This window comes from Dendrobium catenatum, unplaced genomic scaffold (genome assembly GCF_001605985.2).
Source record: "Dendrobium catenatum unplaced genomic scaffold, ASM160598v2 original_scaffold_4309, whole genome shotgun sequence".
Taxonomy (NCBI): Eukaryota; Viridiplantae; Streptophyta; class Magnoliopsida; order Asparagales; family Orchidaceae; genus Dendrobium; species Dendrobium catenatum.
This window is the reverse complement of record NW_021322770.1, coordinates 152,454-170,873: the sequence shown is the minus strand read 5'-3', so window position 1 is coordinate 170,873 and position 18,420 is coordinate 152,454. Positions and strand designations below refer to the sequence as shown.

Below are 18,420 nucleotides of genomic sequence, written 5' to 3'. Positions count from 1 at the left end.
AACACTTTGAATGGATACGATTTTGATCTAATGACCATTCCTCAAAAGTTGAGCTCAAATACAGAGAACCAAGCAGATGAGGAAACAAAAGGATAAACATAACGGCCATAAAAAGTGAGAAATTATTATGTGCAGAGACCGGACGCATAACTTCAGGATGCGTCACGTCAGCGGTACCGAGCACATGAGTGACGTGACACAATCTGATTGATCTCCGGACGGCGTTCAGCGTCCGCACATAATAATTTCTCCGTAAAAAGTTAGTTTAAAACGAGTCCCATTATAATAAAAAACCTCTTCCATAATAAATATATTTGAACGCAGGATCAGTTGATTGGGAGTTTTGATTACCAACCAAAAGAACCAACCTCGGACTCGAGTCTTATATATGTGTTGTGCATGTCAGTTTACCCTTATATATATATTGAAAGCAGATTGAAGTCAGTAATATCCTAAAATAAGCACAAATTGTCTCAACAGTATAAACACTTCAGTTTCCAAAAGATCAGACATACAGCAAGCAAGCTTCTGAAGAAAACTTAGAAACCAAAGGAAAAAAAAAGGCAATCAGCAATCATCCAAACTGGTGGAATAGGGCAGAGTACCCTTATAGCTATCCGATGTTCAAATCTCCAATCTCTGACTGGTTTTTTTCTGAAACAAGGCAACAAGGGAACGTCAGTTGAGAATTACTAAATAGTTTTGAAACTACTTAGCTCTTCGCAAAGTAACGTAGATGTGGAAATATGTAGTCTATGGAGATATTTGTCCAATGTAAGATAAGTCAGACAGTTTCACACTACTAAGATTTGACAGTTTGGTCAAAACTTGTCAACTAAAAAGAAAAGATGTCCAACAATGCTGGTTGCTTGAATATTTTATGTATAAAGAGTTATATATAAAGCATATCCACAAATATACACATTATTTATGTTTTTATCCAATCATGACTCAAAATTAACACGAAAACAACACACTCGATATCAGGGCATGAGTGTAGACCATCCAACTTGAATTAGTAATTTACTAAGCTAGAAACAACTTTCATGGCCCATCATTGTCAATGTGTGTAACAGTTATATTGAGTGTGTTGGCCTTGCCGGACTCTATAATTAAAAAAAAAAAGAACATTAAACACAAATTTTGATACGTTGGAGGCAAGTCCACATCCAGCACATGACATAGAAGATTTTCGAAGTGTTGATGAATATATTAAGTTAAAAATTAGTTTAAAGTATAGTTAAACATAAACCATAACCTATATGGGCAATTATCCATGCTAATTAATTTTAACCATTGTATAAAAAAAACAATTCAAATAAATTTAGATTTATCCCTAAAACTATTAGTTTTTAAATTTTGTGCAAATCCTGGTAAAAATATTAAGGCAATATTCTCCAGCAATGACCCCCCAACCATTGCGTCAGTAGTTGTAGCAATATATTTTAAATCTCTTTTGCGAATCCTCTCCAAAAAAATCTCTCACAACTCCAAAATCCGTGAAAGGCTAAGCACCTCAAAACTACTCAAAGACTAATGATGACAAAATTTAGCACCTATAAAACCTTTGAAACATATCTATTACATATGGAAAAGGATCGATCTATTAATATCAAAGCGCACCTGGCATTGCATATTTGCGCCCATGAAGTTGTTATCTTCTCACTCTACAACCTAGCATTGGAGCAGCTGCACAGCACAAGATTGATCCACCTTATAATCTTTGGCAATCTGCTGCTCAACATGTGCACACATACATTAGTGTTGAAACTTGATTTTTTTTCTATTTCCTTAACTTGCGTAGTTTCAACACAAATGACAAATTTTGGAGTAGCGCCACTTGAAGGGTGCATCCAATTATATCATGCAAGAGTTTGCGTTCATGAAAATCCCTTACAAAGTATAAGAATTTTAGCATTTCTTGTGAACCTAAATCTTACTTCACTAAAAAATATCAACGATACCAAACTCTTTTTAAGGCCCAATACATGCCCAATTCCAATCAATATCCTAATCGCGCCATCATGTATCTCCAACTTCATCATATCAAAATTGATTGTCACGCACCTTGCATTGTTTATCATATAAACATAAAGGCTAGCACATAGCTCATATGTGAAGAAATACTACTTATGGGAGACATGGTAAAAGCAAGTTGCATCTAGAACCTACTAATTTTTGCATTTGTCTCCAAGAGCTATCCAAAAAGAATCATCTAAATCCAAACCTAACCAATCTATAACAAAAACCGTATCAGCTAACACAACATTTTTCTTGTTATCATGGCATGTTGCTCCTTCCACCTCAAAACTTGACAAGTGTCATTTTCGTTTTTGCAATATGAGTCATGTCTTCAAACCTTTCATGGGACTTATCATGCCTAGAGATAGAACATTTCTCAAAATGTTTACCCCTAACAATCCATCATTTCTTTCTTCTCACACCCCCTTCAAGCTTAACAATAACATCTTTAGAAAGGTGATACTCTAAGCAAATTGTATTTCTACCAAATAACAGTGTCACAAAAATGCTCATAAGAGAGAAAGAGCTTAGAGTAACAAAGCTTGATTTTCATCATCAAACATCACATATATATTCGCACAATGGTTTCATTGAGATTATGAAAACAAATATCAGTCATGAAGACTCAAAAAAACTTAGGCTTCACTCAAATGTTTCGGGAAAAAAATATATACACAAGAGTTTTACCTACTCAAGTAGCATATTTACAGGTCAAAAATAAAAATCACATGAATAAACGAAAAACATATAACATTAGTTATAATTATCAGCTAATCTTCAATCACCTTAATCCTTCTTCTCCTTTCAATTATATTATGAATGAACTAACAAAATCCACTAAAATTTAATTAACTTCATATTATGTCACAAGCAAAATCCAATTAAATCTATGATTATCACACAGGAATTCCCAAGCCATTTTATGCCCCTTTCTAATTTCAGCTTGCTTGCAGAATCATGTAAGCAGCTTGCGGCCCTCCCTCCAGATTGACATAACTATGATGTTCAATTTCTGAAGTAGCAAATGCAGAAGAAATTGAAGAATCAGAAAAAGATAGGATTTAAACAGAAGAATTCACTAGGCCCTTCTCATGAGCAAGTTGAGAAGAAGCTAAAAGAGATAACGATGTTCCTGTTCAGTAAACACAGCTGTGGGAAATATATTTCAGATCGGATGCAAAATTGTATCACAAAATAGAGTCACAACACACAATGATCACTTAGACATCTCTTATAGAAGAATATCTGCATATTACAATAGGAAAGAAACAAACATTATTATTTACGGCACCCTTCAAAGCTAACTTTTATTATTTACTAAACAAACACCCATATAAGTATTTATCAGAAAAAGAAACAGCACCCTACCCTTCAAAGCTAACAAGGACAACTTAGTTAAGCCTCCAAGAGAAAAAAGTATTTTCCACTAACCAATCTTTTTTCTTAGGACATGTTTGACTTGATGCAAATGTTTGGAAGTATTTGGAGCTAAATTTTGAAAATGAGTTTCATTAAAACAAATTTCAAATATATTTGTTCGTTTTGCATGTACTATATTTTGGAACGCCGTTTCAATATTTGTTTAAACTCCGGTGAGTTTCATTTTTAACCATTTTATTAAACTTAAAATAACTATTATTATTATAATAAATAGAAGTATTCTAACTCAATCTTCCTTTAACCTTCTGTTCTTAGATTGTTAGTTTGTGCAAAAAAAAAAAGGAAAAATGAATGTGTCGTTCAATCCCTTATAAGTCAAAATTCTCACTTTTATGGAGGTGGCCATTTAATTTGTGCCAGACAAACGCTCATACTGAGTTCCATAACTCAATTTCAATCATATTCAAACGTAGAGGTTTATAAAACCATGGCACAAAAAAGACGTATGAATCTTTCTAAAATCCAAAAACAAGAAGCCCTAACCTTTCAGTCCGTCCGAAGCAACATGGAACTCCTCCTCCTCCACGGGTTGCAGTTCCAACTCCTTGTCTACCGCCGCAGCAACACCATCCCCAACCAACACAACGCCTCCACCACCAGCTTCATCAGGATAACGCACCACGATGACGGGGCAGACACAGTGGTGAACGCAATAATCGCTGACGCTTCCAAGCCTCCCATTGCTGCTCCTCGTAGATGCCCCGACACCCCTGCTTCCCATAATCACAGCACAAAACCCAATCCTCTCGACTTCGAGGCAGAGCCTCTCCTTCATATCATGGTCTTTAACGATGTGGATCTTGAAAGGAATCTGCGCCTCGACAAGCGGATGGGCTAGATCCTGCGCCTTAGTGGTAGTGAAGGCATCGAAGTCATCTTCCAGCTTCTGCTTCGACTTCTCGGATTCGGTCTCCTCGGCCGCCTCCATGACAGAATGGTCGATCGAGCCCCAATCCGCGCCGTAAAGTACGGAGGTGGGGCGGACATGGAGAAGAATAACAGCGTCGCCTGGGCGGAGATAGTTCTGCACCGCCCACTTCACGGCGTAAGCACTCTCATCACTCAGATCAACCGCGATAGCGATCCGGCGGTGTGAAGCAGTGTTAGGGCTCGCCGCTGCGGCGGATGAAAAAAACAAACGAGGGGAAGAAGGCTGAACCGTCTGCACCGCCGCAGTAGCAGCTACGGCTGGCGATGTCGGTTCCGGTGGTTCGGCGACTTGCATGCCGCTTGACGAATTACGATAACCACTTCTAGGGATTCTCTCAGACGAACGAACTCCTCTTAGTGTTCGTTTTCTCTTCACGAGAAATCTCAGGACGAAGCGATGCGCGTTGCTTCGCTTGCTAGACGAGGCTCGAGGAGTAAAAGGAGTCTGTGTAACGAACTTTTATTTCATCCGCTGCAAGGACATAGAGGAACGTCCGGCGATTTCCTGCTAAAAAATTAGGTATTTGTTCGATATAATTAGGTATTATTTAATAATAATGAGGAATATTGTTTTTTGAAAATCAATACCAAGTTATATCAAGCTGTACCGAGAAAATACCAAGTTGTACCGAGTTATATCGAGCTGTACCGAGAAGACCAAAAACTCGGTATAACTTTTGTATAACTCGGTATTTGCTCGGTAAAGTCCGATATAACTCGGTATTGGGTTTTCAAATGATGCTGGTATTCTTCGTTATTGTTTGACATTGCTCGGTATTTGCTCGGTACAACTCGGTATTTGGCGGGAAATTGCTCCGAGGAACATCCGGTCGGAGTACGTAATAATTGTTCCTGTGTAACAAGTGGCGAATGTGTTAGCTAAGGGAACATTCAGATATTTAGAAGCACGCTTGAGCGTGACATTATTTGGATAATTTTCTTGTCGAGGATGGAGAAATTATTCATTTATTCTGTGCGGGATAATTGTGACAGCGAAATTGTACATATGAATATTCATTTTAATTTCTTATTTTATTTTTTTTCTTGTTAGTCTGATTAACCCGGCCAAAAAATTTTATGTTCAAATTAGGGCTTAGGATTGGAGTGATTATTATGTGCGGATATCGGACTGTCCTGAGGTGAATCAGAGTGTGTCACATCACCCTGGTACACACCGATACAAAGCCATGTTTCACAGCAAAAGAGTGATGCGGTGCACTCTGATTCTACTCTGAATGATGTCTGGAGTCCACTCAGAATAATTTTTCTTAGGATTAGGACTCTTTTTTAAAATGAAATTATGCAAAAGTATCATAAATTTTAAGATTTTAGCTCAATAAATTTTTCATAGCTGGTGAAAAAGAAGAAATGAGGAAAAGTCGATAAACTTTTCATGATTGGTAATAAAAACAAACGGGACTAAAAAATTACTCTTACAATAAAAATTTGTCGAATTTCGCCGGGGGGCGGGGGGGCATTGTTCCCTTTGATCCTGAACGTATTCCCTAAGTGTCCCAAAAAAAAATATCATTCCTTCATCCTATAGATCTTTCACCTTCAACTCTTCATCTTCGTGAACGTTTGCATATCACCATCGGCCCGGACGATCCTGGGAAAAATATCACTTTTCCCAGCAGCTACAGCAACAACAAAGGAACGAGGTCTCACATCATCTACTTGAAGAATAAACATCCTACATCAAACCAATCTTCATCTTCATCGATTTTTACTCCTTCCTTCTTCCTAAGTAGCTATTAAAAAGTTATTGAGCTAAAATCTTAAAAAATACGAAATTTTTGCAGGTAGTTAATTTTTTTTTTAAAAAAGAGTCAATTCTAAACCCTAAATTTGAACATGAAACTTTTGGGCTGGGTGGGTCGGGCTGACAAGAAAAAAAACAAAATATGAAATAGAAATACATACCCACATGTATAATCTAGATGTCACAATTTTATTGGAGTATGAACATAACACTAAGTCCAAACTCCCTTCAGAATAATCTATTCTAGAATGAATAATATTACGTGTTGATAGCTTAGCTTAACGTGTTGGGCCAATAGTAATCATATCTCCGATAGGGGTGTCAATTTCGGGTCACGGGTCGGGTTCGGGTCAAACCCGAAACTGACCCGGCACTATTCGGGTCAACCCGACCCGTTTTTTTAAAAACGGGTCAGTTTTCTTGACCCGAACCCGACCCGCTTCGGGTCCGTGTCAACCCGATACGACCCGAATGACCCGTTTCCAACAAAAAAAATGTTAGTTTTCGGGTCAAAAACGAATCTATATCCTCTATTTCGGGCCAAAAATGGCTATATCTCCTCTTTTTCGGGTAAAAAATGGGTCAAAACCAGGTCAATCTCGGGTTGCCGGGTCAAAATCAGGTTTTCGGGTCAAAATCGGGTCAATTTCGGGTCAAAGGATTAACCCGAACCCGACCCAATTTTTGAAACGGGTCGAAATGTTGAACCCGAACTCAACCCGTTTCGGGTTCGGGTTGACCCTAACCCGAAATTTTTGGGTTGGGTTCGAGTCGGATTTTCGGGTCGTGTAAAATATTGACACCCCTAATCTCCGATTTGCATTTTTTTATTGCAATTTTTTCTTCATAATATACAGTGTTCCTTCTAAAAAAATGATAGAATATAATTCTAGATTTATTTGCTAATCTGAATAGGAATTGTTCTATCACTTAATTCTTTGATTTTGTTCAAGGTTTTTATTATATTACCTTATTGAAAACTCCATAAAAAAATGTTCTTGATAGATTTTATTGAATTTCATTAATCCTTTTATGGATTATTATGTAAAAAAAATGGTCAAATATTTTTCATATAATTTTTTATTTTGTTTATGAATATAAAAATTTATTAATATCTCATTGGAGCATCTTCAAAAATTACTCCAACACTCATCTCTCTCCTCCAGAAATAACATATGAAACGGGATTATTTTCAAATGTATCCATGAAATTATTCTATGCAGAGTCCGAATATAGAGGATCATCCGGAGTGCTGCCTACGCACTGCGTACTTATTGTGTATGCATTAGGTACGTGCTGCGTATGTACTGCATATTTATAGATATGTAACAAAACTTAAGCCAATCATTAGTTTTGAGTATTTGCTGAGCATTTAGTGAGAATTTTTTTGTGTTTTTACTGAGTATTTAGTGAGTATTGTTGATTTGCTATTTATTTGCTACGTATCTACAAATACGCAGTATGCACGCAGCAATCAGAAGATCGTCTATGTTCAAACTCCACACAGAATAATTTCTCGTGATCAACAGGGTGGGGTTAGTAGTTTATTTCTACATCTCAAGCTAAGGACAATTGAATTTTTAAAAAATAATCTCATCAAGGACTTCAAGGGTGAAAGATCAGTTACGCATCATATTGGAATGAGTAGAAGTAGCTTCAATAACAATAGCTTTCCCTTATGGTTGAGTTAAGATGGTTCGACAGGCGAGAATAATCATGTGTTAGGTTTAATGATGAATTTCTTTGAATGGGACCTCAATTTGTTCTTCGTAACAATAGTGTTACTAATAGATGGTTCGTCAATGTGGAGCTTTTATTCTGTACGGACACCGGACGGGAGAACTGTCCGGTTAAGTACTGGGAATCTAACGGTATCTAAGGGTACCGAGCTGGTTACCCAGTAATGTGGAGACGTGGCGCATTTTTATTGGTCTCTGGACACCCTCCGCACTCCGCACAGAATAATAAATTGTGGTCAAAATGGATAGTGTGAATCTAAGGCTGAACACTTAGGAAAGTAAGCTAACCGATGGACAACTCGAATCTGCCTTAAGTAATTCTTGTTCAAGTTAGTGATTCAATAAATTTGAACGCTCTTTAAAACCTCTAATGTTAATTGAACCAAGGTTTAATATATTCTAACTTCTTTATTTATATTCATGAATTAGCCAGTATCTTATAGAGGATTGATATTAAACTTGGTAATTACTAGTATATTATTTAATTTAAAGTTAATTAAATATGACTTCTTTAAATGCCTATTTAATATAAATATATTATATATTTATTAGATTTAGCTACTTTCCCAAATCTTTTTTAGGACATTTAAGTCAATTAAGAAAAACTCACACACATACATACATAAGCTTCCCCATAAACCTCGATTTCTTCGCTTCCAATCCTATCGAAAATCTAGAAAACACTAAAAAAATTGTCCCAAATAAAACCTTAATACTCATTGTTTGAATTCTATTATTTATACCTTATCAAATGACTATGAGCATTCCCACATTCTAAATAAATGCATAGAAATTTTTTTCATCTCCAAGCCAAACCACTCTGCTATTGCCTATTGTCGGCAAGCTAGTAGGATCTCTTCCCATCAACGACTTGCCTTTGATGGAGCCTTGATTCAAGTGTTCCTAAGAGCTAAGTGTTGCATCCAAGAGTATTCGCGGTGGTAGAGAAATATAAAGTTTAAAATCTTAGTGTTGTACGAAAATCTGCATGCATTCAGATAAGAGAGAGGGTATGCAGTATTTATAAAACACCAAGATTTTTACATGTAAAACCCCTAAAAAAGGGGGAAAAATCATGGGGTCTTGCCCAGTATAAATGAATCCACTAGTATTGTAGTTGATTACAAATGAGGTCCTTCCTCGGGAGAAGGCATTAGCTTGATGTACATCTTATAAAGTACATTATATGGTGAGAATATAAAGCATCACTGTTGATGTGCTTGTTTGGTGTAAATGACTATAGTCAGTGTGCGACGTAAGTCGAAAGGACCGTAGTCGGTAGTAGGGGTGTCAATTTCGGGTCACGGGTCGGGTTCGGTTCGAACCCAGAATTGACCCGATACTATTCGGGTTCGGGTCAACCAGGCCCGTTTTTGCAAATTAGTCGATTTTTCGAACTTGAACACAACCCGCTTGAGGCTCGGGTCAACCCGACCCGACCCGCTTCGGGTTCGATCCTCCAGCATCTTCCACGCTGTCGCACGCGATTCGGTCCTTCGGCTGTCCGGCAGTAAGACACGGCAGCAGCCGCCGGCTGGGCAACGCGGCGAGCAACACAAGGCAGCAGGCAGATGGCGATGTGACTCGTGCAGGCGGTGATGTGACTTGGGCAGCGGGCAGATGGCGTCATGGCGACTCCGAAAATGCTAGACATCCTAGACTCGACGTCTTGAGTCTCGACCCTCATCCCAAAGTGGTGAAGCTGCTAAGCCTTTCGACGAGGAGTTGCGGACCACGCGCTCACACGGGCAGCCGGGGCGAGCAACGTGGGGGAGGGGCAGCCGGGGCAGGCAACGCTGGTCAGCCATTTTCCAGGTCATTCCCGGGTTTCATGGTCAACCCGAACCCGACCCGATTTTACAAACGGGTCGGTTTTTAGGACCCGAACCAGACCCACTTCGGGTTCGAATCAACCCAAACTCAAAATTTTTGGGTCGTGTCCAATATTGACAGGTTTAGTCAGAAGGATTGCAGTCGGCGGGCGACGTTAGTCTGAAAGACCGTAGTCGGCAAGAGACGGAGGTCAGAAGGACTAGTTCTAGTAGAAGTCCATCAACAGACAGAAATCCAACATCAGATAGATGTCAGGTGAAAGTCTGACAATTAGTAGAAGTCTAACGTCAGATAAAAATTTGGCGAAGAGCGGCGAGGTCCTGACACAGAATAGAAAGATAAAGAGACAGCGTTGTTGTGGCGAGAAAACTCTGACGTTAGTGGTCATACTCGGCGGCAGAATTCCGGCTGTCACTTGAGAAAGTACTATGGGTGAAACTCCAGCTTTGCTTGGACGGGATCGTTGCTGGCAATTCCCGCGTCACTGAACAGAATTCGGCGGCCGTGGTCTCACAGCAGGAGTCTTCTCCTCCTCCTCTCCTCTCTCCCCCCCCCCACCCCCCCCCCGCCCCCCCAAAAAAAAAAGAAGAGAAATGGAGGGCTCTTTATACATTTATGGAGTGATCCCCACTCACTCCGTGAGAGACCTCGCGCGCTCTCAGTATATAAGACTCACTCGCCCTGATATGAATCCCTTTATCACTCTCTCACTCTCACTCAGGACATGTTGAAGGTCTTAATGACTTCAGAATCGGCGATCTTGGGCTCCGTTGGATTCTTCTCGTTGAGCGGCCGATTCGACATAAGGCTCCATCACACTCCTCACCTCTCTCGTAATACATTGTGCTACGAACTTTCCAATAGGGCTTGGATCCTTGATCTGGACTCATTTGGGCTCAGATTGAGTCGATTTTGGTGTCATTGGGTTTGTATTTCCAAGACAATCAGTTCGACACCAAGTTTACTGAAATCGAAGTTCATATGATCCCAGAATTAATTTTTGAACTTTCTAGCTTGATTTTGCCTCGAGATTCGTGCCCGGTCAAGATAATTTCTTGATGACATATCACTAAGCTTTCTATAAAAAGTTAGGAACCTTAGGGTTTTAAGTGTTATTGTGTAGGAATGGTGGTGAAGAGATCAGCCAAGCAAGAGAAACTCTTGAAATCGAGATCATATAAGATTTGCTTAAAGTTTAATGATTTGCTAATATGAAAAAGTTTTGGCCTTGAAAATACTTGGAAATGGTTTGTTAATGTTATTATATTAGCCCTAGAGTTTGGTATTTTTCAAGAAGATTAAAATTGAAAAATAAGAGCACAATCAAGACTAAAGTTTCGTTTGGGACGGCTTTTTTACTGCTTCTTAAAAAAAAAAAAATTAGTACAAAAATTAAAAAGTTATTTCAATAAGCAGTAAAAAAAACCTCCCAAAAGAAGCCTAAATCATGTATTACCATATTTAACATATTTTGAGAATAGCCCTATTCATTTTGAGTTTTCTTATAAGAGATAACTGGAAACTCTTAGAAGTAGTGTGGGTATTCTTTAGATTAGCAGTTTATGAGAATTTTTCAATAGGATTAGAGTTGAGAAAAGATGGCAAAATCAATACTATTTCGTGAATGCCATGATCTGATTGAATTGACACATCCTCAATTTTTTCTAAGTGATTGAATTATTGAAGGTAATGAATAGAAGATGTAGTAGTAATAGTAGTAGTAGAGAAAGAAATCTTCACATAAACTATAGAATAAAATATTAAAAAGAAGCCCACGCTAAGCTATATGTTGCCACAATCACCAAGCCTAGAGAAGGAAGAAATGTTGGGAAACAATAGCAACTTGTTTTTACAATTTGTACAATAATTGTTCATTACAACATTTCTTATAATATTAAACATCATTCCTATTTGTAAAGAAGTGGGCTAATGAAACACTTCTTATAACTATTGATCATTTAAATCCAAATAAAGATGCTTTGGTCGACCACATCGAATCAAATTATTGTAGGAACATGTCTTCATTCAACATCTCTAAGTTGCAGAAATCTCCATTTAACCATCTCATGATTAAGACTTCGTTTGAGACGGCCTATCTGTTGCTTCGTAAAGCAACTTTTTAGTATAAAAATTAAAAATTTTAAGGCAAAAAAGCTGTTTTAAGAAGCAACCAAAAAGCAGTTCCAAACAATACCTAAATCCAAATATAGAAGCTTTGGTCGACGCACCGAATGATGACTAGTCTTACACACTTAAACTTTTATTCTTTTATCATGTGCTAACTTCATGCACCCTAATTGTAATAAGACTCATGACATGTTCCTACAACCATTATGTCTTACATCTCAAAGACAAAGATGCAACATACAACACAATTATTATTAAGGTAACACAAATATATATATATATCACATTATATCTAAAATCCTTGTGATAATTTCATGTGGAGTCAATCCAACAATAACAATAATATATTGATGATGGAACCTCCAACAATAACAAATTTATAAAGAAGACTGAAGTAAGTCCAAGGCAAGACTTCAACAACTTGCAACCAAATTTGGAAAAATACACTTTAGAAGAAAAGAAAGTTCAAATGAGACAGCAAAGAATACCAATGCGAGTTGCAACAACTAAAGCAGCGTTAAAAGTCCTAAACCTCGGTTGTCAGGGCCTCACTGAGAAACGCCCTTCCAGGCTTCCGGTTATCAAGAGGGCCATGGCATCCCAGAAGCTTCGCATTAACTCCATCAGACAAAATCCTATTCTCCTGCTTCCACTTCATGTAATCAGTCCGGTTATATTTGGTGAATCCCCACTTTCTGCTCACAATAATCTTCTGCCTTCCTGGGAATTTGAACTTGGCCCTCCTCAGAGCCTCTTGAGCATGAGCACTGTTGCTATCCTTGCACCGCACAGACAACAAAACCTGCCCGATCGCGACTCGAGCGCAAGTTCCTTGTGGTTTCCCAAAGGCACCTCTCATGCCAGTTTGAAGCCTATCAGCCCCAGCGCATGAGAGCATCTTGTTGATGCGGAGGACATGGAATGGATGAACCCGAACACGGAGGTGGAAGGCGTCCTTCCCTGCAGCCTTGGTCATGTACTTGTTACAAGCAATGCGGGCGGCCTCGAGGGCTTCGCTGGACACATTCTCCTTCTCCCAGCTGACAAGATGGACGCAGAATGGGAACTCGTCGACGCCTTTCTTCTTCATGCCAACATCATAGATGCGGATCTTGGGATCAGGGACACCGCGACAATATCGTGACTTTGGATAGGGCTTGTTCTTGATCTGACGATAACAGCGAGCAGGCCTGCGACCCATCAGGATGCTCTGCAATATAACAAGATCGTTAAGCAGCAGGAACAAATGGAAACTGGATATTCACAGGCATTTGCAACATATATCCAACATAAAAAACTCCCCCAATCTCTTACAATTATCATCTCTATCAAGCTCAATTTGGCCACACACACTACAATTGCATACAATATATTCAATCTTTAGCTATTGATCTTAATCTAAACATTTTCTACATTGTTCTAACATTTGATTTATTCCAACAAAGGCCTCACAAATTAATATTCTGCCAAGCAAGAAAAAAAAAACAAGCAATCTGTCTTCAAAATATCCTTTATAAGCATCTTCAAAATAATATCAATCATTGATGTAATCCCAGAAATATTTTCGTCACTCTACAATTATTTCTAACACGTATCACCAATATATCATACATTTTTCTAATAACCCCAATATAACTTTAACGCATGTTTTATTTCCTTCAAAAATACATATCAAATCAATTCTCGAGATAATCAGTCTTATACCTTCTTTAAATCAATTAAAACCTATTAAAATATTTTCTTTGCTCTAATCAATATTTTCTTTATTTATTTTATAATTTAAGGGCAAAAAATAATCTCCTCAATGAGTATCATTATTATAAAGCAAAGTCGATTATCATATGCAACAGAAGTTCTCCAAGTCAATTGTTCAATTGCTCTCACCCATAATGTTATTATATGATGCATAAGCTTTACACATTTATAATTATCACAATCTTCAATATCTACTTGGCTATTGAATGTTAGCAACAATGCTTAAAATTATACAATCGAGTGTTTCGGTACTTTTTTCTTATTAAAATTATGCAACCAAGTATTGAGGTGTTTTTTTCTTAGGTTGGGCATAAGTCTCAAAATTAAGCTATTACATTAATAAAAAAGCAAAACATAAAACTTTTGAGAGTAATAAAAACAAACTACTAGAGCTCTATTTTGATGAGATCCCTTTAAAAACTTGATTTTAAAAAAATGATTATCATCCAAATGAGAGTAATATGATGCGAAGATTTAATTTGCTAAAAAAACCATGTTAATCTCAAGATCATAAAATTTCACGAACACTAGTTGGAAATGAATTGAGAAGATATAATACAGCATAATTTAATGAACACCAAAGATGGTTAGAAATAGTATTACAAAAGATGCAGATAAATTTTTTAATGGAATAAAGCTTTCAATTCAAAGTTCCTTCATCCTCAACAATGAACAATAATTAGACATTATGTCAAAGAACACACAAATACCAAGGTTGTGAAAATCAAACCGGACAAAGAACCGGAAGAAAGAGAGGTTCAATGTTCGACCAATTCGCCGGTTGAACCGAATGATGTAATAAATAATAATATTATTAAAAAATAATAATAATTAACATAATAATATGACAATCTAACTTTAAACACAAATCCATCATGTCATACATATCAAGTATCCAAACTAAAAAACAAATAAAATAAAATAAAAAATAAAAAAAGTATCCAAATTAAGAATTAGTTAGAGGTTTAAAATCATACTTTATGTTATATATTTAAATATGATTTATACATATGATATAATATATTCAATAACATAATATAAATATATAAGCATTTTAAAATATTTATAAAATTTTAAAAAATTCTAATAATAATTTATAAATATAAATATTATTTAAGAATAATATATTTATATATTAATATATTAAATATATTTAGAAAAGAAATAATTAATTAATATATATATTATATATATTAATTCTTATAATTATAATAAATTTAAAATACAACATAAAAAAGTTTGCAACCTAAACAACCCAAATTATAAGCCGTAATGTGTAAGATCGATTAAGCGCAAACTTTACATCAAATTCTGATAAATATTCATGCAACTTTTTAGTCTCACATCATTAAGGAGTTCTGAGGTACTGGTCCTTTAATCATTTAATATAATGATAAAGTTCACACTTATTACTAAACATGTATTATGTGGATATATGTGGAAATAACAGCCATATATTACTTAGTGTAATTAATCATCATTTTAAAAAAATCTTAAACAAAGAATTGTTTTTTTAATAAATCTTAAACATATATTCGTTTAAATGTTAATTAAAACAAAAATAATTTTTTTATCAAAACGACCAATTCTTCCAACGCCAGACGGATCGAATCAGTTCAACCGTTTAACCAACCGCTATTTTTTGCTGGTTCAATCTGATTCGATGCGAAGCCGATTTTTTAAGCGTGATCGGATCCGGCCAACCTAACCGCAGTCATGGTGAAACGAGCCGATCTGGTCCGAATTTTAAAACTATGACAAAATATACCATGGAAAAAATAACAGTCTAAAAATTTAGGCTGAATTAGCAATCATTGTATACAGTACGAAGAATTTAGGAAAGCTATGAAAGGCTTACAAGACAATGAAATGATACAATGTTTTTGATAAACTAGATTCCGACCGTGGTATCATCATGAACCAGCTGGTTGTAGTGTCCATATCCGCATATATAAAATTGGCTTCTGCGATCAGACCAAATTGAATCGAAAAAAAAAACAGTTCAAACCGGGTGATATGGCTGCTGAATCAAGGTCTGGGTTAGAAAGAACCTGGCCTAGTTCCTATAAAAATTTTTATTTTAATTATATTTAAATAATATATTTTAGTTTAATTAAATCGTTTAAAATTTTAAATCTTTTATTAAATATGATAATTAATTATATCACTAATATATGTATGTTGATCTCAAATATTGCTTACATAATATGTGTTATAAAAAGCATTTTGTTACTTCACACTATAATAAACAGGTGTCAAGACAACTGATCCTTTCAAAGCTCCTCCTATGATATAAAAAAAAAAATTAAATGATAGTTTAGATATGAATTTAAACTTAGTTTAGGCTTAGACTTTGGGCTATAAAATTTGGGTTAATTAGGCTGTAAATTTGGGCTTATGTTGAGCTGATGCAAATGTTAGGCAATGTATTATTATCAAATTTGTTGAGTAGATCGTAAATTATAGAAGATTAATAATTATATTTCATAATTTAAAAATTTAATATATTTATCGATTAAATATTATTCTTATAAATAATATTTATATTTAATATAATTTTTATTATATATTTTTTTTAACACCCTTTTATAAATATTATTAAAAAGTAATAAATGTATTATATTATATTAATTTTAATAATTTTTAATAATATTATCATTTATTACATTGGTTCAACTAGTCGAACGGTTAACCTCTCCTTCTTCTTATGATGCATTCTCCGGTCCTTTTTTCACAATCTTTTGAAATGATAGCCCACTATTACAAAAAAAATGAAAGTTCAAATAAACAAATGCAAACAATTATTACAGAAATGCTTATTTTTAAAATGAATCAAAGGTGGCGGTAGTTCTGAAAGTAAACCTCTCACAAAAAAGCAACTTTCTGAAGTACCAAAACAACGTTAACACCATAGGAAAAGATTTTGATTTGCCCCTTAAAGCCCTCAGCATCATTCAATCACATTCATCAAAAAGATTCAGCCCACTACTTTTTTCACAAATGGTGATCTTCATAGGGTTTTAAATCGAGGGGTCACAATCAAATGCAAAAGACTAAATAAAATCGGAAAACAAAAATGAAAAACAAAAAAAAAAAAAAAAAAAAAACGAAAAAAAAAAAAAAAAAAAAAAAAAAAAAAAAAAAAATCGACTGAATCGATAGAGAACATAAAAGAGGAACTAGGTAAGATAAAATCTCCTCAGTTCAGGTCTCCATAAACTTTTTCCTCATGGGCAGTAAATCTTCCCTCGGAAGAACGAAAGTTTTCATTCTATCATCACCGGAGATAGTAGAAAAACGACAATTGAAGATCGAGTTGAAAACATAAACTATAAAAAGAAAAAAATAAAAAACAACGAATTTGTATCTTGATCGAAAAAAAGGCCCTATAGATCTTCACGTTGATACTTCAGAGATAATCGGTCAACAAATAAATGGAAGCTGAGAATAGAGAAAGTACCTCTTTCGCCTCGCCGGCTACAAATGAAAGCGTCTCGACGGCATCAACGGAGGCGGGAATTTATATAAGGGTTAATCGCAGGTAAGAGCTGAAGCCCTAGAAACACTTGGATCAGTCAAGCCCACATCAACCGTCCATCGGCCTCGAGCAAATTTCTTTTGTATCCAACGGCTATGTGGATCGTACCTAATTACCTATTCTTCTTCTTTTTTTTTTACATAACACCACGAAATTATTATGTACATTTTGTCTAACAGTTAAATTTTTATATTTATACATATGAAGTTATAATAAAATAAAAACATTATTAAAATTGTTTTGTTTAAAAAATATTAATTTTGTATGTACATATTTTGTTAAAAAGCATAATATAAATAAATATAATAGTTAAATATTAATATGCAAATCCATTTATTTTTTGTTGCATCTATAAATAATGACACTCGGATCTAATTCTGAAACTTTTTTCTAAGAATTATTTTGATATTAGCTACATTTATTTCAATTATTGATATTGAAAAAAAAAGTGTATATCCGCATATGTTTTCACTAGAACATAACACTCAATTGATGGGCTACAAGGAGAGAACTCATATCCGTTGGGTCTTATAGAGGAATTCAAACAAGTAAAATCAAACCCTACTTACCCTTGTCCTATAACGAAAGATCAATCATCAAAAAAAAAAAAGATCAACCCTCTCAAGAGCATCGTAGGAGCTCATCCAGGTCCAACTACAAGAAAGCACATATGCAGAGGCCAAATGGCCCTCAACTTGCACTACTATGACCAGTCGACTATTGATGTTCACTCACATTTTCCTCTAGGTGATTCAGGATTCTGCACAAGTCACTACCAGCCCCCAGACACCATCCAACCCTTGAGCATCCCTTAATCAGAACTAGCCAACAGACTCGTCTGCTCTTATTCAACACTACTAAGCTTGCCCACACTACAAAGCTCATCTAGCACACACTCTGCACAATTGAGCTCGCCTAGAGATCAAAATTAAAAAGAGAATTGTTAAAGTTTGCTTTTATAATTTTATGGGATCATGCAAGATTGAGTTAAGATGTCGAAACGTTAACTTTGCTTAGGCGAAAGAGTTGCAAACAAGATTAACCAAAACGATTCTTTCAAAGTTCTAGGCGAATTTAATATGCAAAGTACAACAACAAAACCCAACGTTTAGCAATGAGGAGTTCACCTTGGGGCCGTATCACTCAAGAGGTAGTGGACTTTTGGCGGAGATAGAAGATCCAAGAGATGAACGAAGTTACCACTAGGGAGAGGGCGCCGAAGAACTTCGTCGGAGGAAAAGTTGCCGGTTGGGATGGAAGTCGTAGACGACCGT

General features: G+C 35.9%; 2 protein-coding genes and 1 non-coding gene across 4 annotated transcripts; all 3 read right to left on the bottom strand.

Moving 5' to 3' along the window:
- Positions 1 to 435: 435 nt before the first annotated feature.
- LOC110107308 (universal stress protein PHOS32) lies at positions 436 to 4,874 on the bottom strand. Of its 2 annotated transcripts, XR_003703332.1 has the most exons (3): positions 3,946 to 4,874; positions 1,624 to 1,731; positions 436 to 654 (listed from the first exon to the last, which is right to left on the bottom strand). XR_003703332.1 is itself a non-coding variant. In XM_028701499.1 (2 exons), exons 1-2 carry the CDS (start codon positions 4,685 to 4,687, stop codon positions 614 to 616), a joined length of 783 nt encoding a protein of 260 aa, XP_028557332.1. In that variant the 5' UTR covers positions 4,688 to 4,872; the 3' UTR covers positions 436 to 613. The 2 variants fall into 2 exon arrangements, 1 of the variants encoding a protein (XP_028557332.1); XM_028701499.1 differs by lacking the exon at positions 1,624 to 1,731 and having other exon boundaries at positions 3,946 to 4,872.
- Positions 4,875 to 12,107: 7,233 nt separating this feature from the next.
- On the bottom strand, positions 12,108 to 17,196 carry LOC110107302 (60S ribosomal protein L10). The gene is made up of 2 exons (XM_020837525.2): positions 17,069 to 17,196; positions 12,108 to 13,063 (listed from the first exon to the last, which is right to left on the bottom strand). The coding sequence occupies exon 2, from the start codon at positions 13,052 to 13,054 to the stop codon at positions 12,380 to 12,382; it is 675 nt and encodes a 224-aa protein (XP_020693184.1). The 5' UTR covers positions 13,055 to 13,063; positions 17,069 to 17,196; the 3' UTR covers positions 12,108 to 12,379.
- Positions 16,802 to 16,896, bottom strand: LOC114578376. Its single transcript, XR_003699425.1, has one exon. It is a non-coding gene; the product is annotated as a small nucleolar RNA Z159/U59 (small nucleolar RNA).
- Positions 17,197 to 18,420: the final 1,224 nt, after the last annotated feature.